Source organism: Drosophila bipectinata, chromosome 2L, assembly GCF_030179905.1.
Source record: "Drosophila bipectinata strain 14024-0381.07 chromosome 2L, DbipHiC1v2, whole genome shotgun sequence".
Taxonomy (NCBI): domain Eukaryota; kingdom Metazoa; phylum Arthropoda; class Insecta; order Diptera; family Drosophilidae; genus Drosophila; species Drosophila bipectinata.
In genome coordinates this window covers 16,039,607-16,065,391 of record NC_091736.1, presented here as the reverse complement: position 1 = coordinate 16,065,391, position 25,785 = coordinate 16,039,607, and the positions used below count along the sequence as shown (strand labels likewise).

Genomic DNA, 25,785 nt, shown 5'->3' with positions numbered 1-25,785 from the left:
TTTTTGATTTAAAATTATCGGCCTGCTATTTAGCGGAAACCGCCAAAAATATTAAACCTGCCAGAAATTTAAAATCAATAGTCATTTCGTCCATCTGGCAACTCCACGAAATCATCTTAGTCGATGTCTGGCTACACTGTTGTTGATTAGGTTTGTGTAATTATGGTTTCGATCCGGATTTCTTATTAAAGAAAGCCTGTAATTTTTGGATATATAGACTAATACTGTTTGCGGCTTTTGCAGGAAGTAGGAAAGCCAAAAAATGCCGGAGCCACGCAGTCCAATGGCCAGCTTCGCCCAGTCGGTGCAGAGTGTCATCGACGGCCCCATAACCTGGTTCCGAGGTACGTAACCTCCAAGGATCTGTTTTCTGGGGGTCCTGGGTTGGTATAGCCTGGAGAAATATAGATTCTACTCTTCATTATATGAGAAAACGCAAAAAACTCCCAACAATTACATAATGACATAACCTCAACCGCGATAGCATTTGTTATTGTTTACACTGGGTCGCCAAAAAGGGTTTTTTAATTGCTTAATTGTAATTTAATTTTAGAGACCATCGTGGAGCCGAACCAGACCAAGTACAACTGGTACCACCAGCAATTCCGTCGTGTGCCGACCATTGACCAGTGCTACACGGATGACGCCGTCTGTCGCTTCGAGGCCGACCAGCAGTTCCGCCGGGATCGCATGGTGGACAACGAGATTGTGAACATTCTGCGCCAGCGCTTCGAGGATTGCACTCTCTACGAGGCTCCCGACCACATCGTCAAGTGCAAGCCGCTGCTGGAACAATACGAAAAGGCCACCGAGAACTGGTTCATCAAGTGTATGTAATCATGATATATATTTAGATCCTCAATTAATATTGCCTCCATTACCAGATGGCGATTTGGGAGGATACGCCAATGCCAAGACCGCCTACATGAAGCAGAAGCACCGCCTTATCTGGGAGCGTCGCCACGGACCTGTGGGCAGCGGCATGAAGGAGGAGGCCGCCCACTAGGTTGCGCCCTCAACTCTGTGTTCTCGTCGAGCCAGCCGGTGGTTTGAGCTGATGTTTTTAGTTCCATTATCCGTTATCAAAAATATACACACCCCGAAATGGTAAATCCAAAAAGTTGGTAGATTAAATTGTAAATCGAAGTGGTTGACCCAGCTATTGATTAGTAAACGCTTTTCGAAAAGGTTAAGTGTGTATTCAGTTGAAAATTATGATTTAATCAAATAAGCTATACTAAAAATATAGTCTTGGAATCCTTACATAATTTAGGTTTTTACTTTCCAAGAGTCTATTTAGAGTTTTAGGCTATTATATTATAAAAAGTATCATTTACCAAAAAAATTTAATTTTGTTAAATGGATCTTTTTGTTATAAATGCAGGCAGTTTTGGATTAATACTATTTGTTCATAGGTAGTCAGAATCAAGTCACTAAAATATTAAAAAGCAGCTATATTTTTTAAATATTTTAGAACTTTCCGAGTCTTCATAAATCTTAAATTTTTCTTTGCTCAAAAAAGTAGAAAAATTTCATTTTTTAAGCAGTGAAAATGTGTGTTGCTTAATCTTTAGTTAATCATTATTGAATATACAATTTGAATGAAAGTTTTTAGTTATGGAATTTATAATTAGCACAATTAGATATCCGTGATTAAATTTAAAGTTAAATTTGTCTAAAAATTAAGTTATAGAATTAGCTAATCGAGACCAGAGGCTTGTTCATAAGACTCTTGTTGAGCTTAGCCAAAGCACTGTTTCCAGCTTTGCCATCCCCGGGTTTTTTGTCCTTGTTTTTGGGACCCAAAGGAATCATTGTAGTATCGATGAGTTTACGACGGAATCCCTTGTAAAACTGCAAGACCTGTGGATTGGCCCAAACCTGCTTGGGATCGAAGTCTAGTATTCGAATGGATTGCAGGGACTTTGCTCGCGACAAGGCCACATAGGCTTGTCCAGCCTCGAAAACTTTCGACAGCGACATTTCCACGCAATCCAGAGTCAGTCCTTGACTTTTGTGGATGGAAAAGGCCCACGCCAATTTTAGAGGCACCTGTCGCCGAGTAATTAGGCCTCCAGTGGGCGTTTTAATGATCCATTTCTCATGCTTGCAAATATATTCCTGGTTGTTTTTGAACCGTACTACTGGCAGATCCTTGTCCATTCTGACGACCACCCCTCTTGCACCATTCACCAGTCCATTGGATATATTGATGTTCTTGAGCAGCATCACTTGAGCATTAACTTTTAGGAACAATTGGGATGGGGCCTGAATCTGTTGATCTAGTTGTTTGGACATACTGGGATCGGAATCATCTGCCTTGAATAGAACCTTGTCGCCTCCCAGGTTCTCCAGCTTCGATTCATTTATGGAGTTGGCATCATTGGTGTGCGAACAAAGCTGGGTGGCAAGAATTCCGTTGCCCTCGATTTTCTGCTTAGACGTTGCTGCCAGACGGGTAGTAATGGATTCGTTAACGTGACCAATGCGCAGGTGATTCAATATCTTGACAAACTCTGGATCCGATTGACGGTGGACTTGCTTCAGTTCGTAGACATTCTGGATGCACGTTTCCCACGCACTGGACTGGAAGCAAAATCTCTGCTGTGGAGCGGAATTTGGCGTAGATCCGAACTCACTTTTTACTACAGGTGGTAGTTGAAGGAAATCTCCGCACAAAATGAGCTGGATGCCACCAAAGGGACGATCGTTGCGGCGAATGTGGCGGGCAACTGCTTCAATTTTCTAAAAAGGTTTTGGATATTAATTATAATGAAATTATAGCTTTAATATATAAGGTACATACCTCAAAGAACTGTCCATCTACCATTGAGATCTCGTCGATGATCAAACGTTTGCACTTTCTCCAGGTTTGGGCACTCACGGGCCTGGAGGCAAGTTCCAGACACCTCTTCATGTTGGCATCACCGCCGCCAATGCCCGCAAAGGCGTGCAGAGTGGTGCCACCAATTAGACAAGCTGCCACACCCGTAGAGGCCGTGGCTATTGTTCCATCGGGAGGAAGAGCAGATATGATTCTCCTCAACAAGAAACTCTTGCCTGTACCAGCGGAGCCCGTAAAAAACACATTTTTGCCGGAAGTGCAGGCGCGCAGTACCTCCATTTGTTCTTCGCTTAGTTTTAGAGATTCATCCGTGGTTGATTGATAGAGCTTCTTGGCCGCTGGCAGACTGCCCTTTTCCCGGTCCTCCTTCATCTCGTCAAAACGCCTCTTTTTGGCCGCTTGTGGCGATGGAGTCGTCGTGGATGCCTTGGACATCAAACCCGCCTTTTTTCGCGCCAAAATCATCTCCGCCGTTGTAACAGGAGAGACGTCCTCGAAGCTGCTGGGTTTGCCGGACATCAGATGCTCCCTCAACTTCTTCTGTAGAGATGCATCGTCTGGCTGAGATCCTTCGCTGCCATTCATTTTTATAAAGATTGTGCGCAGGAAGAACATAAGAGTTCCGGGCGGGGCATTCGACAAATATAGCGTACAGCTTTCCGCCTTAAAGTTGAACGTAGCCTTGCCCTCGGACATGAACTTCTTGTGCACCATGAGATCCTTGAGCTTGAATTTCAGTGGCTTCAGTTTTTCCGGCGTCACCTCCACAAACAATTCCCGAAGATCGTTTCGCACCAAACGTAGAGTGGCAGTTTTGTAGGCCAGTTTCCGGCCCGTAACGCCCACGGAGTTAGTCCACTGCATGTTCACCGCGCAGGTTAACACTGCGTCGTTAAGATCCATCTTTCTTTAATACCCGTTTTATGCAGTTTAATTAATAATTTAAAAAAAAAAAACCTCATGCGTTTGTTTTTTTCCCAGCAAAAAGTGTGGACAACTCCCGCCAAAAGATCGCTTAAACCGATCATTTTATTTTGAAGAAATCCGATATGTTCTAAAAATCGATCTAAAATAACGATCGATTACAAAACATCGCATAAATGTCTGGCAAGGCGCCAAATTTAAAAATGTTAATATTTGAATTTAAATATTTTAATATATTATAATATTATTTGTTTATTTTGAAGTTTGATAAAAACATTGACAAATTAGTTAAATTTAATTGTTATATGTTAATGGTTTTATTTTTTTCAGTCATCAAATTTTAAAAAGTTGTTTAACTTTTTAATAAAACATTTATCATAGTTTGGTTAGTTTTTTAGTTAAATTGAGAGTTAAATTCTAAAATTCAAAGTACTTATTTATTTTCCTTGAGTCTGAATTTATAACTTAGAAAAACAAATTTCAACCAAGTAGGCTTGCAATAAATTTTCAATCAACCTTATTGAAGGTTTGATAGGATTTTTATTCACAAAGTTTCAAAGATGAACGCAGACATTAAAGTACTTACCCGTCTTTTGTTGGCCGTTCTACTAATATCATTGCTATCCACCGTCTTTTTGGGTAATCGAATACACAAACGCATGGTGGAGTCCTTGGAAAAACGCCCATACAAAGTAAGAACTCCTCACGAGCACAACACGAAAATCCCATTGTGGTCCATAACCATAGCCGAGTCAGTTTTGTCTCACACGGATTTGGATATTTTAAAAGTCCAACGCAATGGTTCCTTCATCCTACCTCTGCCAAAAGGCCATCGCAAGGATTGGCATGACTATGAGGCAATGAAAGAAGATTCCTTGCGAATCGGTTTGGGGGAGCAAGGAAAGCCGGCTGAATTGACTGATCCCATGGATGATCCCGCCAAAAAAGAAATCCAGGATCAACATGGTTTTAACGGTCTACTTTCGGATCGTATTTCATTAAATCGATCGCTTCCTGATGCCCGACCTGAGAGGTAAGAAAATATTAACCCATTGTTTACTAAAAAAAAACAGTAGATATATGTTTTTGATATCTATTATAGATGCAAGGATCGAAAATATTTGAAAAAACTGCCGAACGTTTCAGTCATTATAGTTTTTCATAACGAGCATTTGAGTGTTCTTTTGAGATCCATTCATAGCATCGTGGATCGAAGTCCTGTCGATCTATTGGAAGAGGTGATTCTTGTCGATGATGCCAGTACATTTAAGAATTTAACGAAAAATTTGGATAATTATTTGAATAAGAACTTCCCAAACATCACTAAGGTAGTACGATTCCAAACCAGACAGGGTCTGATCAAAGCTAGGCTCCGAGGTGCTGGTATGGCTGCTGGTCGCGTTTTGGTTTTTCTGGATTCCCACATCGAAGTTGGTTACACATGGGTGAGTAATCAAAAATGAAACATTATTTTATAAAAATTAAATGTATTTTATCATAATTTCAGCTCCCACCTCTACTAGAACCCATAGCTATCCATCCCTATATTGTTACTAGTCCCATTTTGGATTCGATCTCCTCTACCACCCTGGCATACGAGTTTGACAAGGAGGTTTTTCGTTTGGGGTTCGATTGGGGCTTACAGCTTAAGCATTTACCACCAATTGGCGGCGATATTGGCGATGGATCGAACCCATATCGTACCCCATTGCTTATGGGGGCAGTGGTCATTGAGAAAACATTTTTTTGGGGTTTGGGCGGCTTTGACGATGAGCTAGACATATGGGGTGGCGAGCAATTCGAACTTAGCTTCAAGGTCTGGATGTGTGGGGGTATGCTGCTCCATGTTCCCTGTTCCCGTATTGGTCATATCACACGGGGAGCAATGTTGCCGAAAGATAGACCAAGGAAATATAATTTTATTATTAGAGTGAGTATTAAAAGATTATGTTACTATAGCTATAAAAAGTAAAATCATAGAACTACAAACGAGTGGCTGAGATCTGGATGGATGACTATAAAAAGTATGTATACGAGAGGAATCCTAAAGTCTTCAAGTATGCCTCTACTGGAAATCTAAAACGACTTAGAACTTTACGAGAGGAGTTGCGCTGCAAGTCCTTCGATTGGTATATGCACAATGTGGCCGAGGATGTTCTTCTAAAATTTCCCCCCGTTGAGCCTCCACCATTATCCAGTGGATCCATTCGAAGTGTTGGGTATCCCGAACTCTGTATTGATGCCCAAAACCGCTATGGATATGCACCTTTGGTTCTAACACGCTGCACCGGAAATTCTACACATCCGGGAGTTCGGCAGCATTGGGACCTCACTAGTAAGCACGAAATCCGACTTAATCGGACCAACGATTGCATGGAAATCCAAGGAACAAAAAAGAATGTCGCTGTCTGGTTGTACCCCTGCCACAGTCTTGAGGGGAATCAGTTATGGCATTACCATGAAAAGATGCAGTGGCTGCAGCTAGGCCCGATTTTTATCTGCCTGGAAGCCGTAAGGTCCAAAGGAATGTCAAAGGGACAAGGACGAATTGACCTCCGTGCCTGCAAGAAGTACAATAAACGCCAAAAATGGATTTTCTCAGATTCCGTGTTGAAAAATCTTGTGACTAAGACTAATAATTAAAACTATGTTTTAGGATTAAATAAATTGGGTTATGGCATCGCAAAAATATATATGTGAACTCATTTGAATTCGTGAAATATCAGATAAATTATTTATAAATGATTATTTGCATTTTATCCGACATTTACGGTTTTTTGCAAGTTTAAATAAATAAAAGTGTTTACACACATGGCGGTTGTTTGGTTAGTCCCCGAATTGACCTGTAGATGTCTCCACCGCGACGCGGGCTTTTATAATTTGAATTCCCAGACTGCAGGGCTCTTACACGTCATCGGGTGTATTCCGAACTGATTGATAGTGGAGAAGCGTGTTCTTCTCGAAATCTATCCATTGATGTTTCTTATCTCTGAACCGAATTTTCACTTGTGCCGCGCAGCAGGGGCATCAATTACGTTAATGCATAAATTTTGCCAGGTGTCAACAGGTGGCAGACGGCTAGGAGCTCCACCGTCGTATTGAAGTGACACCAGTCTGCACATTGTACCTCCGCCGGCAAGACGTTCACATGGCCATGAAGAAGAGATATGTAAAGCGTCTGGTACGCAAAGTGGTGCTCCTGGTGGTTTGCATCATCGTGATTTCATTGGTCACCACCATGATAGTTGAGAAACGGATGCGACCAGCTTCGGGCGACACCGAAGAACATCTCGATCCCAATGGAGATCCCATAACACCCGTTTTCCGGGCTGCCAATGTAGAACCGACCCGCAAGGCTGCCCGCCCGCCATTCCAGGATCGCAGCTTGGTGCGAGATCCTGTGCCGGGTGAGGCTCGTCCTGTAGTGGGCTTTAGGCTACCGGAACCGAAAGGAGAGCGCAAGGACTGGCACGATTATGCCGCCATGGAGGCGGACAAAACACGTTCGGGTTTGGGTGAGCAGGGCAGGTCGTCGGAAATTGAGAATCCAGATGAAAAGGAAATGGAGAGTTTGCTCTACAGAAAGAATGGTTTCAACGGCCTCTTATCGGATCGAATTTCGGTCAATCGATCGTTGCCCGATGTACGACACGAGCAGTAAGTATATCCTGATAATAAGGGTCCCTAAAAGAAACTTTTTTTTATTTATATTTTTTATTTTAGGTGCAAAACACGAAAATACCTCGCCAAACTGCCGAATGTTAGCGTAGTTTTTATTTTCTTCAACGAATACTTCAGCACCTTGCTCCGTTCCATTCATAGTGTCGTGAATCGTACTCCGAAAGAGCTGTTGAAGCAAATCATCCTGGTTGATGATGCCAGCGAATGGGAGCCACTGAAACAGCAACTGGAGGACTATGTAAGCACCCATTTTCCCGGCCTGGTGGACATTGTAAGAAACCCAGAGCGACGTGGTCTAATTGGTGCCAGAATAGCTGGAGCCAAGGTTGCCGTTGGAGAAGTTATGGTCTTTTTTGATTCTCACATCGAAGTTGCCTATAATTGGGTCAGTATAGAAAGAAACTAATCAAGCTAATTGATTTTTAAAGTTTTCTTTTTTTTACCATTTAGCTTCCACCATTGCTCGAACCCATTGCCATTAATAACAAGATATGCACCTGTCCAATGATTGATTCCATTGATCATTCGAATTTTGCCTACAATGGAGGCTTTCAGGAGGGATCTCGTGGGGGCTTCGATTGGAAAATGTATTACAAACAACTGCCGCCCTTAGCCGAGGATTCCATAGACAAATCCATGCCTTTCCGGAGTCCTGTCATGATGGGCGGCTTGTTCGCCATGAATACGGATTTCTTCTGGGATCTGGGAGGCTACGATGATGAGCTGGACATTTGGGGCGGTGAGCAGTACGAACTGAGTTTCAAGATCTGGATGTGTGGCGGAATGTTGCTGGATGTGCCCTGCTCCCGAGTGGCCCACATCTTCCGAGGACCCATGGATGCAAGGCCCAATCCAAGGAACAACACCAATTTCGTAGCAAGGGTAATGGAAATTAATATTTATTATAATTACGATAACCCCATATAGTATCCTTTTTTTAGAATCACAAACGCGTGGCGGAAGTTTGGATGGACGAGTACAAACAGTATCTGTACGACCGGGATCCAGAGACCTATGAAAAAATTGATGCTGGAGATCTCTCTCGTCAGAAGGGTGTGCGGGAGCGGTTGAAGTGCAAGAGCTTTCACTGGTTTATGACCGAGGTGGCGCCCGATTTCCTCGAGAAGTACCCACCTGTGGAGCCACCGGCCTATGCCTCCGGGGCCATTCAAAACGTGGCCCATCCCATTTATTGCCTGGACTCAATGGGCAAGATTAGCAATGATGCTGTAGGACTCTTCAGTTGTGCGGATAATCGAACACATCCGCAGGCGAACCAGAACTGGAAACTCTCCCATGATCGAGAGTTGCGTCACAGGGAGGAGAGCATTTGCCTAGATGTACAGGATTCTAATGCGAATGCCACCGTCTGGATGTGGTCCTGTCACGGTCAGGGAGGTAATCAGTTCTGGTACTATGATAGAAAGAATCAGTGGCTGGTCCATGGGAAAAATGGCCACAACTGCATGGAGGCCATCGTCGAGGATGGAGTGGCCAAGGTCTGCGTCAATATTTGTGAGCGGGACAACGAACAACAACGCTGGGTGTTCGGAACTGTTAATGACGAAATGCTGGACAAGTTCTACGATGGCTTGAATTAGTCATCCCTAAAGAAAATCGTTTCATTCAATAAAAATAAAACAGACTCTAGAGTTCGAGAACCTCTGGTCATCTCGGGTCTAGTTCATTGATCGTTTTGAAGGTTTCGGAACAGTTTGCAAAATAAATTCCATTTTTCCATTAACTCTTGCCACATGCATTATTGATATACATATATGATATATTTATCTGGAAGTGAAGGATTTGAATGGAAAGATCACTGTCGATCGAGAGATGATTCTATCCGTAAAGCCCAATTTGTATTTCATATACTCTATATTTAAGTATTTCATTTTTCAATGAAATTTTAGCCGTTTTGTGTTTGTTTTTGGTTTATTAATGTAGAATTTTATTAATATATAATAAAGAGAAATAGTATTTGGTATTGGTATTTTTTATATTTTTTTATTATCTGCAAAGTCTTCCCCCAAAATAGTAAGAGTATTCAAAGCATCTCATGGTTTTCTATATCTTCTCGACTAAAATAAATTTGTATTTCTGTGGCTGTCGCAAAACCTTATCAGAGGCTGTTGAACTTTAATTTCCTGAGAAGAGGTGTATGAGGGGTAGACGTCTGGGAAAATACTCACATCCTCCCAAGTCCTCCCCTACCATTAAGACATCCTCGAGAGAGTCCAGACATATTATTGGCTGATGTAATTTAAAACGCAAATTACGCGATTTTTGAAGAACTGGTCGAAGATCGATGATTCCAAAATCTTGATGGGACAATGACTTAGCGTCAAGCAGTCTCATTCCGTCGGAGGTTTATCCTTATCTATGCAGTTCAGTCATTGGTACTTCCCCTTATCTATGATTTGAAAAGCACATGCTTTTTCTTATAGACACCATGTTTTTGTTTGGGTTTCATTTTATTTTGATGTTTATTTCCTTTCGCTTACCTTATTCATATTTTGTGCATAAACAAAGTCAAATGAATGATTTGATTTTTTTGGCCAACGCGACGACGACGTCCGTGATTCTCATTCGGATTCTGAAAATGTGGGTCATCGACGTCAGTCGAAATGGGGGATGAGATCGGTTGTTTGGGTTGAAAACTGCTCTTTTTTCGTAAGAGTATATCAGCTAAATTGAGTTGTTTGCATAAAAATGAAAAAGTTGTATAGCTTTTTAAACATATTTGAGAAGGAGGTACATAGAGAAGGAGGTCCTCAGTAAAAAACTCAAAGAAATAATTTGAATTCCCAATTTTTGCAATCTATGTTCCTATATTAAGAACGTGTTTTTTTATAAAAAGATCATCCCATATTCGCCAATCACCTTCATTTGATGACATTTTCAATCGCTCACCTATTTCTATGAATTCGTCAAGTCGAAAAATAAATAAAAAAATAAAAAAAACTTGATTTCTGTCTAGCTCATTCACAACTATCTCAGACTCGTTTAGAAATAGATCCGAACCCCCGAAATCTATTCACCAAGCACGCAACCGGATGGTGCAATTTCATCAGCCATCCCGCAAAAAAAAAGAAAAGATTTCCGATGAATGCCGATTTTATTCTACCTGACCCCCGTCGTGTGGAAAGAACGCCACCCCTCTGAGCTTAGACAACCGGCTAAAAATTTCTCAAGACGCATTTTCACTTTTCGGCTGCAACGCAATAAGAAAACTTCCTGCCATCTCTTTCGCCGGCAATATATGCTACTCTCTCTCTGCGCAGGTACATTATATGAAATCGAAATCCGAACTGGTTCTACGAGGGTTGATAAGCCCTAATGGACAAACCGGCCTCTCCGGGTCTCTCCGGAACCCAAAAAAACATAATGCCTATGTTAAGTATCTCCCACAAAACGCACGTAGGGCGTCTTTATGCTGTGGACTACGTGCTAGATGACACGGCAAATAAACATCATTCCGCCGGGTTCTCGGAGCTCCCTTGTTTACAGTTTTTGGGGGTCAGCCGGCACTTTACTTACATAGATTATATCCACCCCGCATAGTTGTAATTGATGTTTGTGGGTCATGCTTTTTGGCGGTGAAAACTTTCCTTCAACCCACTAAAATAAACTAATTTTCTGAGAAAAATATATTCTGAAGGTCCACAGATTTTTTTCCTGTTTAACCATAAATTTTAGCACGCTTATGCTGGTGACCTTGTGCAGAAATCCAAGTGGGCGCCATACCTATCTGTCCCACATCAACAGATCGTGGGAGATCAACACACGTGGCACCTTTACATTAACCCCTCCCCAAAGATCCCTTGGATTCTGAGTGGCCCGTGGCCAAAAATCGAATTACGCCGGATCGTGGGGTGTCGACGTAAGCACTATTTACTTTAGAACTATTTACATGCGTCCCCCAAGCGATTAAAAATCGTCAACATCGCCCCCGCACATCCAAACACTCGTGCCTTTGCTGTTTTTTACCCAGTAATTGTGGGGATTGATAGGATTTCAGGGGGTATTTTATTATAAAAACTTTTGAATAATACCAGAACAAGAACATTAAAGAAGTTTTTTAAAATGTTACTTAGAAAATTGAGAATATTTTAATTCATCTTTAGATAATCTTTTCTCAATATATTATTTTGAATCTGAATAATATTTTGAAAGATTATTATGTTAATGTATATTTTTGAATAATAAGCATTTAAAATAATAGTATCTTTATAAGGAAAGTTATTAATTTCTTTAGATTCTAAAGCTTACACATAAAAATCCTAAAACAAACCTAAAAATCCCTCCAAATGTTATGGTTAAAGAGTTATGTGTTTATATTAGTAAACAAACTAGCCTCAAGAAATTTAGTCTGAAAAAACCCCCCATTACTAGGTATCCAAAAAACCAAAACAAATTTCCAAAAACATTCTCATTTTTTATTACCCCGCTTTCCGAATACAGAACATGCATACGAAATGCGATCGAATCGAAACCTACGTCAACATTTGCCGGCAACGTGTCCATTATGCTAATTAATCGAATTTAAACGCTGATGCAAAGTGCAAAATAATACCTATATACTTCCCGAAATTCCACGCAACTGAGTTTCATACTAAAGATAGAAAGACCCACTCTGATAACATCTCCTAGAACGTCCCACACCTGACTCATCAAATTTCCCATGCAACGCCCGTGATAAGAGACGAGTTTTTGAGAAACGAATGCGATTGCTGTTTTAGTATCGATGGCTAACTTGTTTACCAATAATACTGCCATGCATTAAATAATAACAAATGGTTTAAGATAAACAAGAGTCTCAAGGCGAGAAGCCCCTCAAGATAGCCCATCTCTTTCTATTGCGCCCCAAACAGCCGCTCTCACTCTTGCTAGAAATGTCTAAAAGGTGTGCAGCAGACTAAGGCAACAAAAATAAAGAGGTTTATTAGAATAAAACAAAAACAAGAAATAATCACCCGGTTTGTCATAAACTGAAACGCAGAAAATACACCAGATAAAAACAGAAAACAATCGTCTACTACCAAGCAAAAACATCACGCGAGTAAGAGAGTCGGTGAGAGGTATATATACATTTGTAGATAGAGAGCGGTATAGCGCTATAGAGCGTGAGGGGTATAAATAGCCAGCGGTTTCTGAGTTCATACAGCAATCGCTTAGCGAACAGCCAACGGTTAGGAGGTCTCAGCAAGTACACAGGAGCTGATAAAAAAAACAAACCTTAACTACAAACAACGCAATTTGTGTAAACAATAAAAACAAAAACCCATCAAGTGCTTACAAGCCAGCGGAAAGTTTTGAAAAACTCTTACAACCCAACCACCCAATCAATCAATAAAACCATCAAGATGTCTGCATCACCAACTGCCCGTCAAGCCATCACCCAGGCTCTGCCCATGATGACCCGTAAGATTGTCATCTCGGACCCCATCCAGATGCCGGAGGTCTACTCCTCCACACCTGGAGGCACCATCTACTCCACCACTCCTGGAGGTAAGTTTCTGAAAGGAAATTAAACTTAATTAGTCAGCCAGTGAGTGTGGAAAAATGCCCTAGTCTTTTGGCTGATGCAAGCTAGACAGAGTCACCTCCAACCACACATGTGCTCATGACTCACTATCACAAAAATTCCTGAATAGTAAACAAAAAAAAAAATATTTAAACAGTTGTCTTATCAGCGGGAACTTTTTCGATTCTGATGCAATTTAGAGACACCTTGACTAATCAACGTATTCCCCAACTTATCTATAATTCCAGGCACCAAGCTGATATACGAGAGGGCTTTCATGAAGAATCTGCGTGGCTCCCCTCTGAGTCAGACCCCACCCCCAAATGTGCCCAGCTGTCTTCTGAGGGGCACGCCTCGTACCCCCTTCCGGAAGTGTGTTCCGGTGCCCACGGAACTGGTGAAGAAGACCCAGTCCTTGAAGATCGAAGATCAGGAACAGTTCCAGCTGGAACTGTAATCTGGGACAGGGTGGAATTCCCACCTCCAAGCAGCAACTGCCAAAACCAATTAGTTCATAGCTAACCAAAAAAATAAGCATCCTGATCTTATAAGATAGTTTTCATCATTATTAGCCATATCCACTCCATTAACTAGACGATAAGTTATTAGTTCTTCCAGTTCGTTTGTTCTTTCGGTCATATTGACTTTGTATTTGATAGATGTTTAGATCTTAAGTAAAAAGCAATAAAAAATAATGTTTGATAATATTTAACAAGAAAACAAGAACGCATTAACACTTTATTGATAAGGGGTTTGAGTTTAATGAAGGCATCGAGTTTTAAAGAAACAAAGACTCATAAAAGTGGCATGTATTATTGTATTAAATGAAATGCTTGGACATATTTATTAAAAGTATTAAAGTTACTTATTTTATATTTTTATGTATTATTATTATACAGCAATTTTATAAAGTATAACTTTAAAAGAAGTCTTTAAGAATAACTATGTTGGCATGTTAAGCCTAAGATTCTCAAAAGGTCGAGTTATAGTTTTTAAGGGATAATTATTTAAAAATATTACTCGAAAAGTAGTTTTGAAATCTATACAATTTTTAACATTAAAGAAATTAAAATACATTACAGACATTCACAGTAAGTAATATTTAAGGTCCTAAACCTAACTACGTAATCCGAACCAAAGTAATCAAACATTAAGAATAATTAAGAATAAATGTAAGAATATAAGTATGTTTATTGCTGCCAAACCCCTTTATAACTACCTTTGAAAGCTATAAAAATTGGTTTAAAAATTCTAGAAATGTAAACCTTATAATAATTTTTGAAAGTTCGTAACTCGGCAGCACATGTGCGAATCAAAACCAAATTTCTTTATCGGGAAATGAACCTTGAGGCAGGCGGCTAGAACGCGTGTGATAGAGAATACTTTCCACTTCACCTTGAGTCAGTTTAAAATTACTTTTGACAGTTTATTGAACTAGGTGAATTTTTTTTGGTTTGGCGTTTTTATAATGTGTGAGAAGTGGGTGGAGGGGGCTATAGACAGCTGGAAATACCGGCCGGCTTTTTAGTTATATATGTATGCATGTAGCTAGTCCAGTGGCCCCAGCAGCGCGTGTCCCAGTTATCGAAAAAATAAATACATATAACAACATAAACAAAAGATCAACTTTTGCGAATGTGTGTATCTTCAAACCGGCAAACAAGTCCAACAAAAAAATAGATCTTTAAAAACTGCGCAGTTCGGAAACGACTTTGCATTTGCCTTTTGCCCCTCGCGATCTCTCCCTTTTTTCTAAAGAATATATATATATATATATTTATATAGTATATATACGCTGGGCACATGTGGCGACCCCCGCGCAGATAGACCGCCGCTCCCTAGCACTGCCGATCCAAACTAGATGATGAAACTGAAACAACAATAAAATCGTAGTGCTGAATCCCGGCACGTTCCAGACTCAGAAGCCCATTTGAATAATGCGCATGAATAATTATTATTACCCAATCGCAAACAGCCGGCGGCATAGTGTTTGCTGTCTATTTAGGTAATGATTTAGCAGAGCCACGCAAGATTTCTCTGTGTGTATTGTCGAGATATTGCAAATATATAGCTCTAAGCATGCAAATTTTGTGCGAACTACAAATGTTTACAGAGTCAAAAATAAACAAAACGATTAATTTTATTCCAAACGTAAGCAGTTGAAAACAATTAGGCGATCAAATATAAATCCATAAAGCTTTTTATAGAATAATTTGAACAAAAACTATATAGTTTTAATGACTTCTTATTTATTGTATATTGTAAAAAACCATTTGCCAGTTGGATAGATAAATGAAAGCTAGTTTTAGGGTTGAAAATTCGTTTTGTTAGTGGTTCTTTCTCTTTTGTAAACTTTTATTGGACCTTTATTTTATGTTCAATTCATAATATATTGTTTTTTTTTTATAAATAAAACATTAAAGTTTTATGATAAAACACAGGCTTCCAATTTCGAATTCCCGCGCCTGTTTATGGTATATTTAGATTTTGGTATTTTTTTAACACCTCTATGTAAGAAAACGTAGCATACTTTTTGGCGAGGCAAGAGCTCTCGAAATAGAATTCTTGGTATGAATCCAATTTTAAAAATATCGATTAAGAAATGCACATAAATAAGAGTAAATATACAAAATGTATTTTATATAAACTTAATTTTAATATAAAATTATATTTATGTAAAATTTTAGCCTCCATGTTCAATTTTTCTGCCTCCCAACTCATTATTCTCCCCGGCAAAGATCAAACAGCTCTTTTCTGTTTCCATAGTCGTCTTTATTTGATCAAGTTTCGATGTTTCGCATAGGACAATTGTACAAGAACTTCAAATAGTTTAAGCAGACTTATAACCTAGACAACACAAGATGGTTTTTGCTTTCAATTTCTTTTAATTACATATTTACAGCATAATATACATATTTTTATAGATAGATGTATTCAGATGTGTGTTCTGGGGTGTGTGCGAGTGATTTGTGTAGATAATGTGTAGATAGGATGTGTGTAGATAAGGAAAGGGGCTGGATGCCCTTCTACTAAAATCTCAAAAAGTTGTCCGCTCCACCCAAAGGACCATGACCAAAGTGCAGGGCATCCGAGGTGGACTCTGACCGAGTGCGGGCATCCAGAACTGAGGCCACCCTCTGCTGCCCACTGATGTAGCCCAAGGAGCCTGATCCGAGGTAGACATTTCCGTTGGGCAGTCGCACAAAGCCCAGCCCTCCGGAGCCCAGGGCAATGGCATCTCCTCCGGCTGCTGGCTGAGCTCCCGCTCTCGGCTGGATGGCCAGTTGCTGTTGTTCAAGAAGCAGGGCATTAGCCCGGGAATCTAGCTGGATGCCATTGGCTGTCGGAGCACCCACATGGGCTCCATATCGGTCAAAGAAGCTGCTGCCCGACAGGAAGGGACCTGGGGTCTCGTCAATGTCGTTGTCGATGATCTCAATGACGGCGTACTGCTTCAGCTGCCTGCCGTTGGCAATGTAGGACTCTCCGGGCGAGATCAGCGCCTGCTTTCCAAAGGGTATACGTAGATTTCCGCCCTCGGGCAGCGGGGCGGGTCCTGTGGGTGCCACCACAATGGGGGTGACCGCAGTGGGAATTGGCGGAGGCGGTGGGCCGTAAACCGGCTTCAAAGTGGGCGTGCCATGGAAACTAATCGATGCGATGGGAGACACCACCGAGGGTGGAATATATGTGGAAACCACAGGAGCTGCCGGTTGCCGGTACTGGCTTATAATACTGGTGGCTGGGGCAGTGGGGCGACTCCGGGGTAAGGGAACCCGGGCAGTGGGAAGTGGTGGCAGTGCCGGAATCGGTGGCAGCGGATGTATTGTGGGCAGGGCACTGAACTGGTGACCTGAATAAATATTAGGTCCGGGTCCAGAAGGAGACGTGGGTCTCGTAGGACGATCATAATGATAGCCCACCGCCCGAATCCCGTCCAAACTGATCAGCGTCAAGAGCAGTGACAGGCCCAGAAAACCGACTCCATGGAACATGCTGGACATCTGCAATGGAAAGACGGAAAAACGAGTTACCAGTTAATGTGGACACATGTAATTGAGGTAGTAGTGACATCACATAACCGCTCAATCAAATCGGATCAATCGATAAATGTTTAATGAGACGCCCAAGTCGTAAACATAATTGATTCAAAATCACTCAACGACATATACTCTACGGTAAGGGTATATTAGCTTTTTTATGAGGAAATAGATTAAAATATAAATTATTATGGAAAACTTGATCTATAAATTATAATGTACTTATAATGTTCATAAAACTAATAAATCTTAAATATAAACCATAAAATCGAATACTCCCCAAACTCTACTCTTTTTTGTTTTAATTGATTTAATTTAGTTCAGCTCAGTGAGTAAAATACCAACTGGTTACCTGGCTGGAAGTTACCTGCTGGATTGAACAGCAATCGCTACTGTAATTGGCGTGATATTTCATGCTCGGATCATTGCCCAAGGCGGTGGCCGAAAGAGAGCCAGCCAGGCAATGGCTAATTAGCGGATCGGAAACAGAAAATCTCCAAATCAGCGGGGGTCTATCGTCAGCCAATTAAGTAAAATTGCCTTAAATTGGATATTTATATTCATTCGTCCTATTAACACAGGCCTTCCATTTTATTCGAAATTATTAATCATGGGGCGCGCTAAACAAAAGCGAAAAGCGAGGCGGGCAGTTTAATGATATTTATCAAGTATGCACCTCAGCAAGAGTAATAGTGCACTGAAAAAAATATGCTATGACTTAATAATAAATAAAAAGTTTAAAAAGCTATAAAAAGGGGAAACTCCTAGATTTCTACTCTCGTTTTTTATATATTTTTTTCCCTGTGTTTATTCCACAGAAGTTGCCACTTTAACTGGCAGCAGGTTCAAATCCAGGGGCCATGGCTAAGAAAAAAAGTGGGGGGCTTAAGGGGGCGTGAGAAGTTGGCAGTCGAGTGGCGTGTGGTCATTGTTGTTGTTATGATTGTTATTGTTGTTGCTGTTGCTGCGTGGGCGTTGCTTTGGTGGCAGTTGCGGGTTCAGATCATGCATCGTGTTTTTGTTGCAAGTCCACTTGCCGTTGTTTACATAAAAGGCGTTTAATTAAGTCATTAACAGGGGAGATAATAGAGGCGGTATTAATGTAGTGTCAAAGGGGTGAATATTGAGCAAGAGATTAAAAAATAAATATTAATAAAATTTTACACATTATAAATTTAATAAAATAATAATTTTGAGCAAATATTTGCTTCAAAATCCTCTTGAGTCAAAAACTCCTATCTCTGCGCTTCAAGTTTGTTGCCTAAGTCTTTTGTTTATCTACCTCCACTGAGGCATAAATCTCCTGGCACGCACAAAACTGCAACGCCCCTAGGCTTTAATCCCCTTATCTACGGGTCCAGCTCCAAATAGATTTGTAATAAATTATGGGCTATATGCAAGATAATAAATCAATAAACTGTGGCCATACGCAACTTTTTGTTGGCCATTGACTTTTATGCGGTACTGCTTTTTTTGTAGCCTGGTTTTTTTTTTTGCATACTTTGAAAACGCATTTTTTGTCAAAGCTGCCAGCGTGTGCCAAGTTGGTAATAGAGGGGGATAATATTCGAAAAAAATATACAGAAAAATCAGAAGCCGGAAAAGGGGTTTAACAAAATAACTTTATTTATTTTTTTGTTCGCAAAAACTAATATTTGAGTAATTAAATCCAAAAAGAAGTGTAAGAAAAAAAATGTATTTCCCAAATAAATTGTTGGTGTTTCGTTAACTCTTTTCCCACACCGCCACTGGACTTGAAAGGCATTTTGGCCAAGAGGCAAAACGTCAACTAGCGTGTTGCTGGCCACTTCAAACTCAATGAATGAATTGCATTGATTGAACGACTCACGCACCTCGCTTTGGGCCTGGCTTTTATTTTTTGCCTGCAAACCGAAATGCGCTCTATAAATTTTCTGTGGATTTTCCAGCGTCGGGAAATGGTGAGGGGGCGGTGGGCGGTGGGCGAGAAAAGTGTGTCAATGCGGCTCAGAGCCGGCTTGATTTGTTGATAACTTTTGCGTGGCACATTTTGGAAGATATTGCATCACAATTTCGCATTAACCGAAATGCGTGTTGCTTTTTTTCGCTTGACAACGGAAATTAAATTTTTTTGCAACCAATTGGTTAATTAAAATCCTTTTGCTTGGCCAAGAAATTGAATTTTTTCCACTCACTTTTGGCCAAGAGCCAAAGGCTAAGAAGTTGCAGCCATACACAGCAATCAATGCGTTGAATATTAAATTTCTAACGATCCGGTAGCCAGGATGTCACGTCATAACCTCCTCCTCTCGGGAGTGTTGTGTAATTTTCATGTTCCAATCTATGTGTCTGGGAATATTTATTTATCTCCCCCCACTCCTCTTTATGGATTTTTGTGTGTTTTTCAGATTAGCCGAGGGGCGTTTTGTTTGGGTTTTGCATTTAAACTGGTTTTGATAAACTGGTATCAATTGCCATCGCTACTTAAAAATCTCTAGAGGATGGAGCAGGGCCAGGAATGTGGATTAGATAATTTATTTAATCGTGGGTAGAGAGGGGGGAAGAGCTAACAAAGTTGCCAGCATATGTACATTAATCATTCGGCTGAACATCCTTCAGCCAAACATTTTATTTGAAACCGCAAATGAGCATGTCCAGACTCATTGGACATTTCATGACAAATGTTGCGTATACGACTCGTTGACCGACTCAGAAACGTAATGTGAAAGGAACCCGAGTGGGGGTCCCCTGAAGCAGAGATACTCTTTCAAAATAGCTCATATCTTTTTATTGGAAAAACCATTAAATTAGAAGTCTAATTAAATAGCATTCCATAAAATATTTAAATCCTTTCCGAACATCACAAACTTAATTACACATAAATATATAAAAAAGACAATTATGTTTCTAAGGCCATCAAACCACTCCATAAAAAGTCTCTGACCAAATCGTTTAAGGGTACTCGCAAAAAAAGTTATCAAATCGAACGACAAGTTTTTAATTACCAGCCGAGCACTTTCAAATGCGTAAACTAGTTGTCTGCCAGACAGTCAGACCAGACCATTGCAGATTTCAATTAAAAATCTTGGAAACTCCAGACCCAGCTCCTCGAGTCTCCGACTCTGGCTCCAAAACGGACTGAGACTCTAAAAATCCGAGATTCGGACCCGAAGACATGGCCCGATTAGGGTGTGTCGTTGAGTATATCTCCCTCTGATGAGGCGGCTGTTAGTGGCTTGGACATTTGGGCCTTAGGGGAGATCGCAGATCCGAGGATTCGAGGTTGTCGAGTGGGGACGGAGGACAGGCCACGAAATTTGCGTAAGTTGCCGGCGCGTAACTCGAGCGTTGCCTTTCCAAATGGCTTTCAATCTGGCCACGCAATCTTGACCAGGCCCGAGCTGGGAGTTCGGCCTCCTTGTGCTGCCTGGTGCACAGAGAAAAAATAGTTAGGAGAGGACATGAAACTGGTCTTTAATCTCTTTTAAATCTTTACATTTTTTTGACTGTGTAGTTCACGGAAAATTGATTGACTCGAGGCGTTTCTCGACGCATATTCCCCTTGCGCTTTTCAGCTTTTTTCACGCCAAATGTGGAACGCACTTAAAACGCCGCTAATTGATGTCGTTGTTACAGGTTGCAGGTTGCTAGTTGACGCGGCCAGTTGCAACATCTATCGCAGATCGGATCTCCAACGAGCTGTGTGGGTCTATCTTGTTCTGGCCGATGCTAATTTATTTAATCACTCACCACGGCTCTCGGCTTAAATTTTATTTGGCAATTAAGTTGGGTGTTCGAGTGAGGCTAATTATAACAAAATATTTTTTGGCGGCAACAAAGTGTCAAGTGATTTTTAAAGAATAAAATGCTTAAGAATTAGAGCAAGAAATAAAGCAAAAAAATTTATTTTTAAAAGTATATGTTACTATTTTAATTATTAAAATTATAGTTAGAAATACAAACGGGTCTATTGCCAGTTAGAAAGCTCATCAGCAATGCAATTAGTAACAATTGTCGGCTGTAATGATTTGCAGAATTGGGTCAGAAATGGTAACAAGAAGCAATTATAAGTTAACTTTCAATAGGTAATTAAAATAGACATTTAACTGGAAGGTTTTTTGTTTCAATTGTAAAAGGTCTAATTATGAGTAACAAGAAGTGTATCATACTAGGAATAAATAAATAGCAAATAGTTACAACTTATTCTTCTCAGTTTACAGTTCAAGGCAAACCTGGTGGCAAACACAAAATTTAATGGCATTTGCGAAACAAAATTCTAATCAAATGCTACGCCTTAGAGTTCGGGCCACGCCCACATGTGCGTTAGTTTAAGCCACATTGAAGGCAAAACGCAATTTGTAGTGGAACAAGCTGAAAGATGCAGAGAGCAACATTGGCCAATAATTTGCATTAAATGACAGCCGACTTGACCTGGATACCAAGAACAGAGGATAAAATTGAAACATGGAAGCGTGGAAGCATAAAAACATCGAAACAAGTGCTAGACAAACTTTAGATAAATTCAAATAAAATATGTATTTAAAGAAGCCAGAACGGGCGCCAAACAACAACTAGATAAAAAAAAACACTTTAATGTCTATTAAGATCTAGTGATTAGTGAAACAGTGAGTTAAAACTACTTGTATTAATGAGCCAAGACGATAAGCAAAACAAAAGATTCACCGATTCAACTCGTTTTCGAATCAAGTTCGTTGTCTCAGTCATTCGTTTAGCGGGCAGGCATTCACTTTGGTCTTGGCATTTTGATAAAGCAATTAAAACGGAATCACAAAAAACAATACAAAACAGCAAGAAATTCATCAGAAATGCCAGGCGACACTGGATGATTTATTTTGAATGGTTCTGCTAATTGCCAAGTTCCTTCAAAAGTGTCAACTACCGAAACACATACTATTTCGGGTAGGGCCGAGTAGGGGGTCGTTTTGACCTCCAATACATTCTAACGCCCGCTGACATATCACGAACTTTGTCTGGGAAATGCAAATTTCGGCTCAAGTATCTCCAGCGATCAATTTGCATAGTACTCGTACTGGTACTCGCATATTAAGAAATCCGAAAAAGAGATTTGGATTCAGCCAAAATCGAAATCGAAAGGCATATGCGTGACTGTCTGAGTGACTGACTGACAGACAGACTCACTGTCTGCCTGACTAACTTGTGTAACTCAACCCGATTTGAACCCGGCCCACAATCAATAATTTGCCAATTTGAACTTTTGACTGACCAACGATGACGCCTCGGGCAAAAAAAGAGTCAGAAGACAAAAGATCAGATTGAATTGGGATCTTCAATTGGATTGTTGCATAATCCGTAATGAAGTTTTGGCCAAAAATCCAGGTTGGGAAATGTAAGCATAACCTTGTGAAAATCATAAAAGGAAATTTGGTTAAAAAAAGGGAAAAAAGTATTTATCAAAAAGTTTATTAGCTTGAGGTCAGTCAGTGGGTGGAAACCTTTTCGACATTTTCCAATCTTCCGCTGGGCTCAGCCAATCCCCCGCTGGGCTCAATCAGTTTTCAAGCTCAAACATTTGCCTTCTTCAGGTTTTTGTTTTCAATTACACTTTTTGAGTTTGTTAGCCGATATTAAATACTTTCAATTAATTCGTCGGTCTGCTATGCCCTTGTTATTGTTTGTTTTCAGTTTTCGATTTTGATATCGATGCGATTTCGATATTTCACAACAATTGTTTGTTTTCCCGCTGCCGTTGTGTTTGAACTTTGAACCGAAAGGCTTGCTTTGGTTAATTTGTAAATTGAACATTTAGCCGGCGAAGATACAAGGCTTACATAACCGAAAAGCCCAACTGGGCGCCGCCCTTTCCTAATGAACTCTAAGGTTGGGATCTTAGGTGGCCACTCCACATCCACATCCCCAAAACCCCCAACTACTACCATTGTAGCCGAGTGTAATTAATGTTTGGTCTCGAGGGGGAAGGAAACTCAATTAGTAATTGTCTGTCTCAGGGCCTGTCCCGTGTCGCTGTCGTGGCTTTTGAGGCAGTCCAGAGGCAGTCGGTTCTGACTGGGGTGTCTTGTAAGGTTGTCTGGCAAAATGTCATCGGATTTGTACGCATTTCTAGGTGCAGCCAGAGCCAGACTCTTTGGCTTGTGCCTCACCCAGAACAAATGGCTATAAAATACAAAAAACACTTTGAACCATGTCGAATTTCAATTCAATGTTCACCTGCTCCAATTTCCCCGTGGGGGGGTTATTGTCAGGGCTTTGACTTAATTATGACACATCGGAATTAATTCCAATAATGCCAATTCACTTGGCTTCATTAATTAGCCTTGTTTGATGGTTTTGCTAATAGTGTTAATCAAAATGGCCCAAAGAGATGTGCGAAAAGAAAAGGTTAATCATAAACCAGTAATGACAAATGGCTTGGGGTACGTAGAACTCTGTATACCCTAATGGCTGCAATTAACTGAGATTTATGAAGGAATTAAGAATTATTTATTTCATTTATTTTTCAGCTTTACGTCAGACTTTTGAGTCTAAAGCCCCTTTCAAGTAGAAGTGATTTTATTGCAGGTCTTTCCTTTTAAAGCTTCTTAGCTTCACACAGCTAAGAAATCTCATTCACCTTGATTGGTAATAAATTGTGGATAATCTGTAGCATCACGCACCTGGTTCTGGCCTTGACCACCAACTATCAAGAATTATATTATTCGATTTTAGTCTCCATGCGAAGCTGTCTTCAGGCATTTCCATTTTCTTCTGTGGTCTTTGGTGCAATTATAAGTCGTGGGAATGAAATTTGCATATGCAAATCAGATGATGGAATACTATTTGGGATTTGCGAATTTTTTGTGGCAGTTGCTTTGCTTTGGTTTCGCCTAGTTGCTTTTTTGCCAATGACATTGAATGGCTAGTGTGTAACAATTTGCCAAGCTTGTCAGCCAGCAGGCGGAAGCTTTGAAAGGTGGAGTTTTTATGATCTACTAAACACAAAAAATAAACAGAGAAAAAGAAATGAGAGGGGGATGATGCAGCCATAAATAAAAATTTTGGTAGTCAATCAAAAGACTTAGGCAACAAACTTGTTCGCCTTATGTTGACTGCCGACTAAACACTTTTCCGCAACCACATTTGTTTGGACAATCTGTAGTTGCATTGTATTCAAATTAATTCTTTTTGTGGTTTTTTTTTGTGTGGCGCTTTTGGACCTACCACATAGCCAGGGCAGCTGCAATGCCAATGGCTCTATTTTCGATTTTCAATTCAGTTTCGATTTCGTTTCTAGTCTGGGGGCCTGACATTTTCAATTTCAATCCGATTGAACTTTATTCGATGGATGTCTCTTGCCGGTCGCTGTTCACTCAATTAAAATTAATATGCAAATTAGTCTGCCTGCCACCGTGTGACGTCTGTCAGGCTGATTAAAGCGCAATTCCCTGGAAATTTCAATTACCAATTCCAATCAAATCGAATCAAATTCAAAGCAATCCGTAATAAAAGACATTTGTAATTGTCAACTCTACAAGCCAGTCCGATATACTTTTTCCCATCTCGTGGTTACCCCCGTGAGTAATTTTAAGTCTTTACTGTGTTCTTTTTATTTTTTAACACAATTAGCGGTGCTTCTACTTCCGCAATCCTAGAGACTTAACAAAAAAACAGAAACCTCGTGAAACTGGTTAAAAATTAATAAAACCGCAGCTTGATTTTTATTTATGTTTAGAATCCCCTTAAGAGTCTGTTTATGCAACTCCTGACATTTGGCTTTGGAAAGTTCTCTCATTAAAAAAATCAACATAAGCATTAGATCAGCAAAAAACAAAAAATTCTATTCATAAATAAAAGTAAGGTGACATTTCTACCAAAAATTTCATGCGAGAGTGAATTTTAATGATTATGAATATGGGAAGACCGTTAATTTATAGTGCTCATCGAGAAAAAAACCTTTTAAGAATTTTTATGCAATACGTGACATTTTGCTTATCTTCTAAAAAATTTTATAAACACTCTCATAAAGAATAAGTTCCATTATTTTTTTCGAGTAGTAATAAAATAAATTTGCAGAACCTCCAAAGATAGGCAAAAACATAAAAGTTTAAGAGAAGAGAAAAGAATTTCGCATAAACAATAAATTCTTTTATTTATTGGATGTCTTTTTGATTGCTTGTTTAAATAACTTTCGTGCGAAATTGAGTTTATAATCCGATGACTAAATTTATGCCAAAAACTGGCTTACCCGGGGGTCTCTTACCTTCACTTTTGTTTAGAATTTAATTTTCGGTTGTATCCGACTGAGGTCTATATTCCAAATATCAAGTATACGCAATGGCTGGAAAATATATTTTAAAAAAATAATATTTTTTTGGGAATAAAGCACAGAAAATATATAATTCACACCATATAAAGGATATTAAACTGTAATCCTTTCTTGCACTTCACGTTCGCGCGGCTTTTTTATCGGGTTTTGTTCACGATGTTTTCGGCTTGAAGGCGTTTGCTCCACTGAACCAATTTTTATGCAACGCCAAGTAGAAGTAGCCACCGAGTCCGACTCTGCCCGGCACTTCGAATCTCTCCGAGTCTCCGAAGCAACGAAGACTCAGCCGAAGCCTCGTTGGCAGGCTTCTCTTCGTTTCAGGTTCAGGTTTGAATCTCGGCTAACTTTTGATGATGCGGCTTAAAAATCAAAAACAAAAAAATGGCGAAAAAAATAAAACAGAATTTAGAATTGTATGCAAATAGGTAGAGTGATTGTCATCTCGAAGCACCTGTCTATGGCCTTTTGAGTTGCGGCTAATTAAATTTTT

The 25,785-nt window shown here is 40.1% G+C and overlaps 6 protein-coding genes across 7 annotated transcripts; 4 read left to right on the top strand and 2 right to left on the bottom strand.

Annotated features, from left to right (window-relative positions):
* The first annotated feature begins 18 nt into the window (after positions 1-18).
* ND-PDSW (NADH dehydrogenase (ubiquinone) PDSW subunit) lies at positions 19-1,193 on the top strand. Of its 2 annotated transcripts, XM_017242391.3 has the most exons (4): positions 19-150; positions 244-344; positions 554-829; positions 885-1,193. In XM_017242391.3, the coding sequence occupies exons 2-4, from the start codon at positions 263-265 to the stop codon at positions 1,004-1,006; spliced, it is 480 nt and encodes a 159-aa protein (XP_017097880.1). In that variant the 5' UTR covers positions 19-150; positions 244-262; the 3' UTR covers positions 1,007-1,193. The 2 variants fall into 2 exon arrangements, with proteins under 2 accessions (XP_017097880.1, XP_043069698.1); XM_043213763.2 differs by lacking the exon at positions 19-150 and having other exon boundaries at positions 164-344.
* A 371-nt stretch (positions 1,194-1,564) lies between these two features.
* On the bottom strand, positions 1,565-3,850 carry Pif1 (Pif1 DNA helicase). The gene is made up of 2 exons (XM_017242387.3): positions 2,807-3,850; positions 1,565-2,745 (listed from the first exon to the last, which is right to left on the bottom strand). The coding sequence occupies exons 1-2, from the start codon at positions 3,746-3,748 to the stop codon at positions 1,696-1,698; spliced, it is 1,992 nt and encodes a 663-aa protein (XP_017097876.2). The 5' UTR covers positions 3,749-3,850; the 3' UTR covers positions 1,565-1,695.
* A 406-nt stretch (positions 3,851-4,256) lies between these two features.
* On the top strand, positions 4,257-6,451 carry LOC108125789 (putative polypeptide N-acetylgalactosaminyltransferase 10). The gene is made up of 4 exons (XM_017242119.3): positions 4,257-4,802; positions 4,872-5,214; positions 5,277-5,699; positions 5,750-6,451. Exons 1-4 carry the CDS (start codon positions 4,330-4,332, stop codon positions 6,410-6,412), a joined length of 1,902 nt encoding a protein of 633 aa, XP_017097608.2. The 5' UTR covers positions 4,257-4,329; the 3' UTR covers positions 6,413-6,451.
* A 377-nt stretch (positions 6,452-6,828) lies between these two features.
* On the top strand, positions 6,829-9,194 carry Pgant4 (Polypeptide N-Acetylgalactosaminyltransferase 4). The gene is made up of 4 exons (XM_017242537.3): positions 6,829-7,426; positions 7,493-7,835; positions 7,901-8,332; positions 8,392-9,194. The coding sequence occupies exons 1-4, from the start codon at positions 6,918-6,920 to the stop codon at positions 9,049-9,051; spliced, it is 1,944 nt and encodes a 647-aa protein (XP_017098026.2). The 5' UTR covers positions 6,829-6,917; the 3' UTR covers positions 9,052-9,194.
* A 3,411-nt stretch (positions 9,195-12,605) lies between these two features.
* Thor (eukaryotic translation initiation factor 4E binding protein thor) lies at positions 12,606-13,700 on the top strand. The gene is made up of 2 exons (XM_017242155.3): positions 12,606-12,958; positions 13,223-13,700. Exons 1-2 carry the CDS (start codon positions 12,814-12,816, stop codon positions 13,429-13,431), a joined length of 354 nt encoding a protein of 117 aa, XP_017097644.1. The 5' UTR covers positions 12,606-12,813; the 3' UTR covers positions 13,432-13,700.
* Positions 13,701-15,945: 2,245 nt separating this feature from the next.
* On the bottom strand, positions 15,946-25,471 carry LOC108126027 (uncharacterized). The gene is made up of 3 exons (XM_017242448.3): positions 25,376-25,471; positions 25,230-25,307; positions 15,946-16,978 (listed from the first exon to the last, which is right to left on the bottom strand). The coding sequence occupies exon 3, from the start codon at positions 16,976-16,978 to the stop codon at positions 16,004-16,006; it is 975 nt and encodes a 324-aa protein (XP_017097937.1). The 5' UTR covers positions 25,230-25,307; positions 25,376-25,471; the 3' UTR covers positions 15,946-16,003.
* Positions 25,472-25,785: the final 314 nt, after the last annotated feature.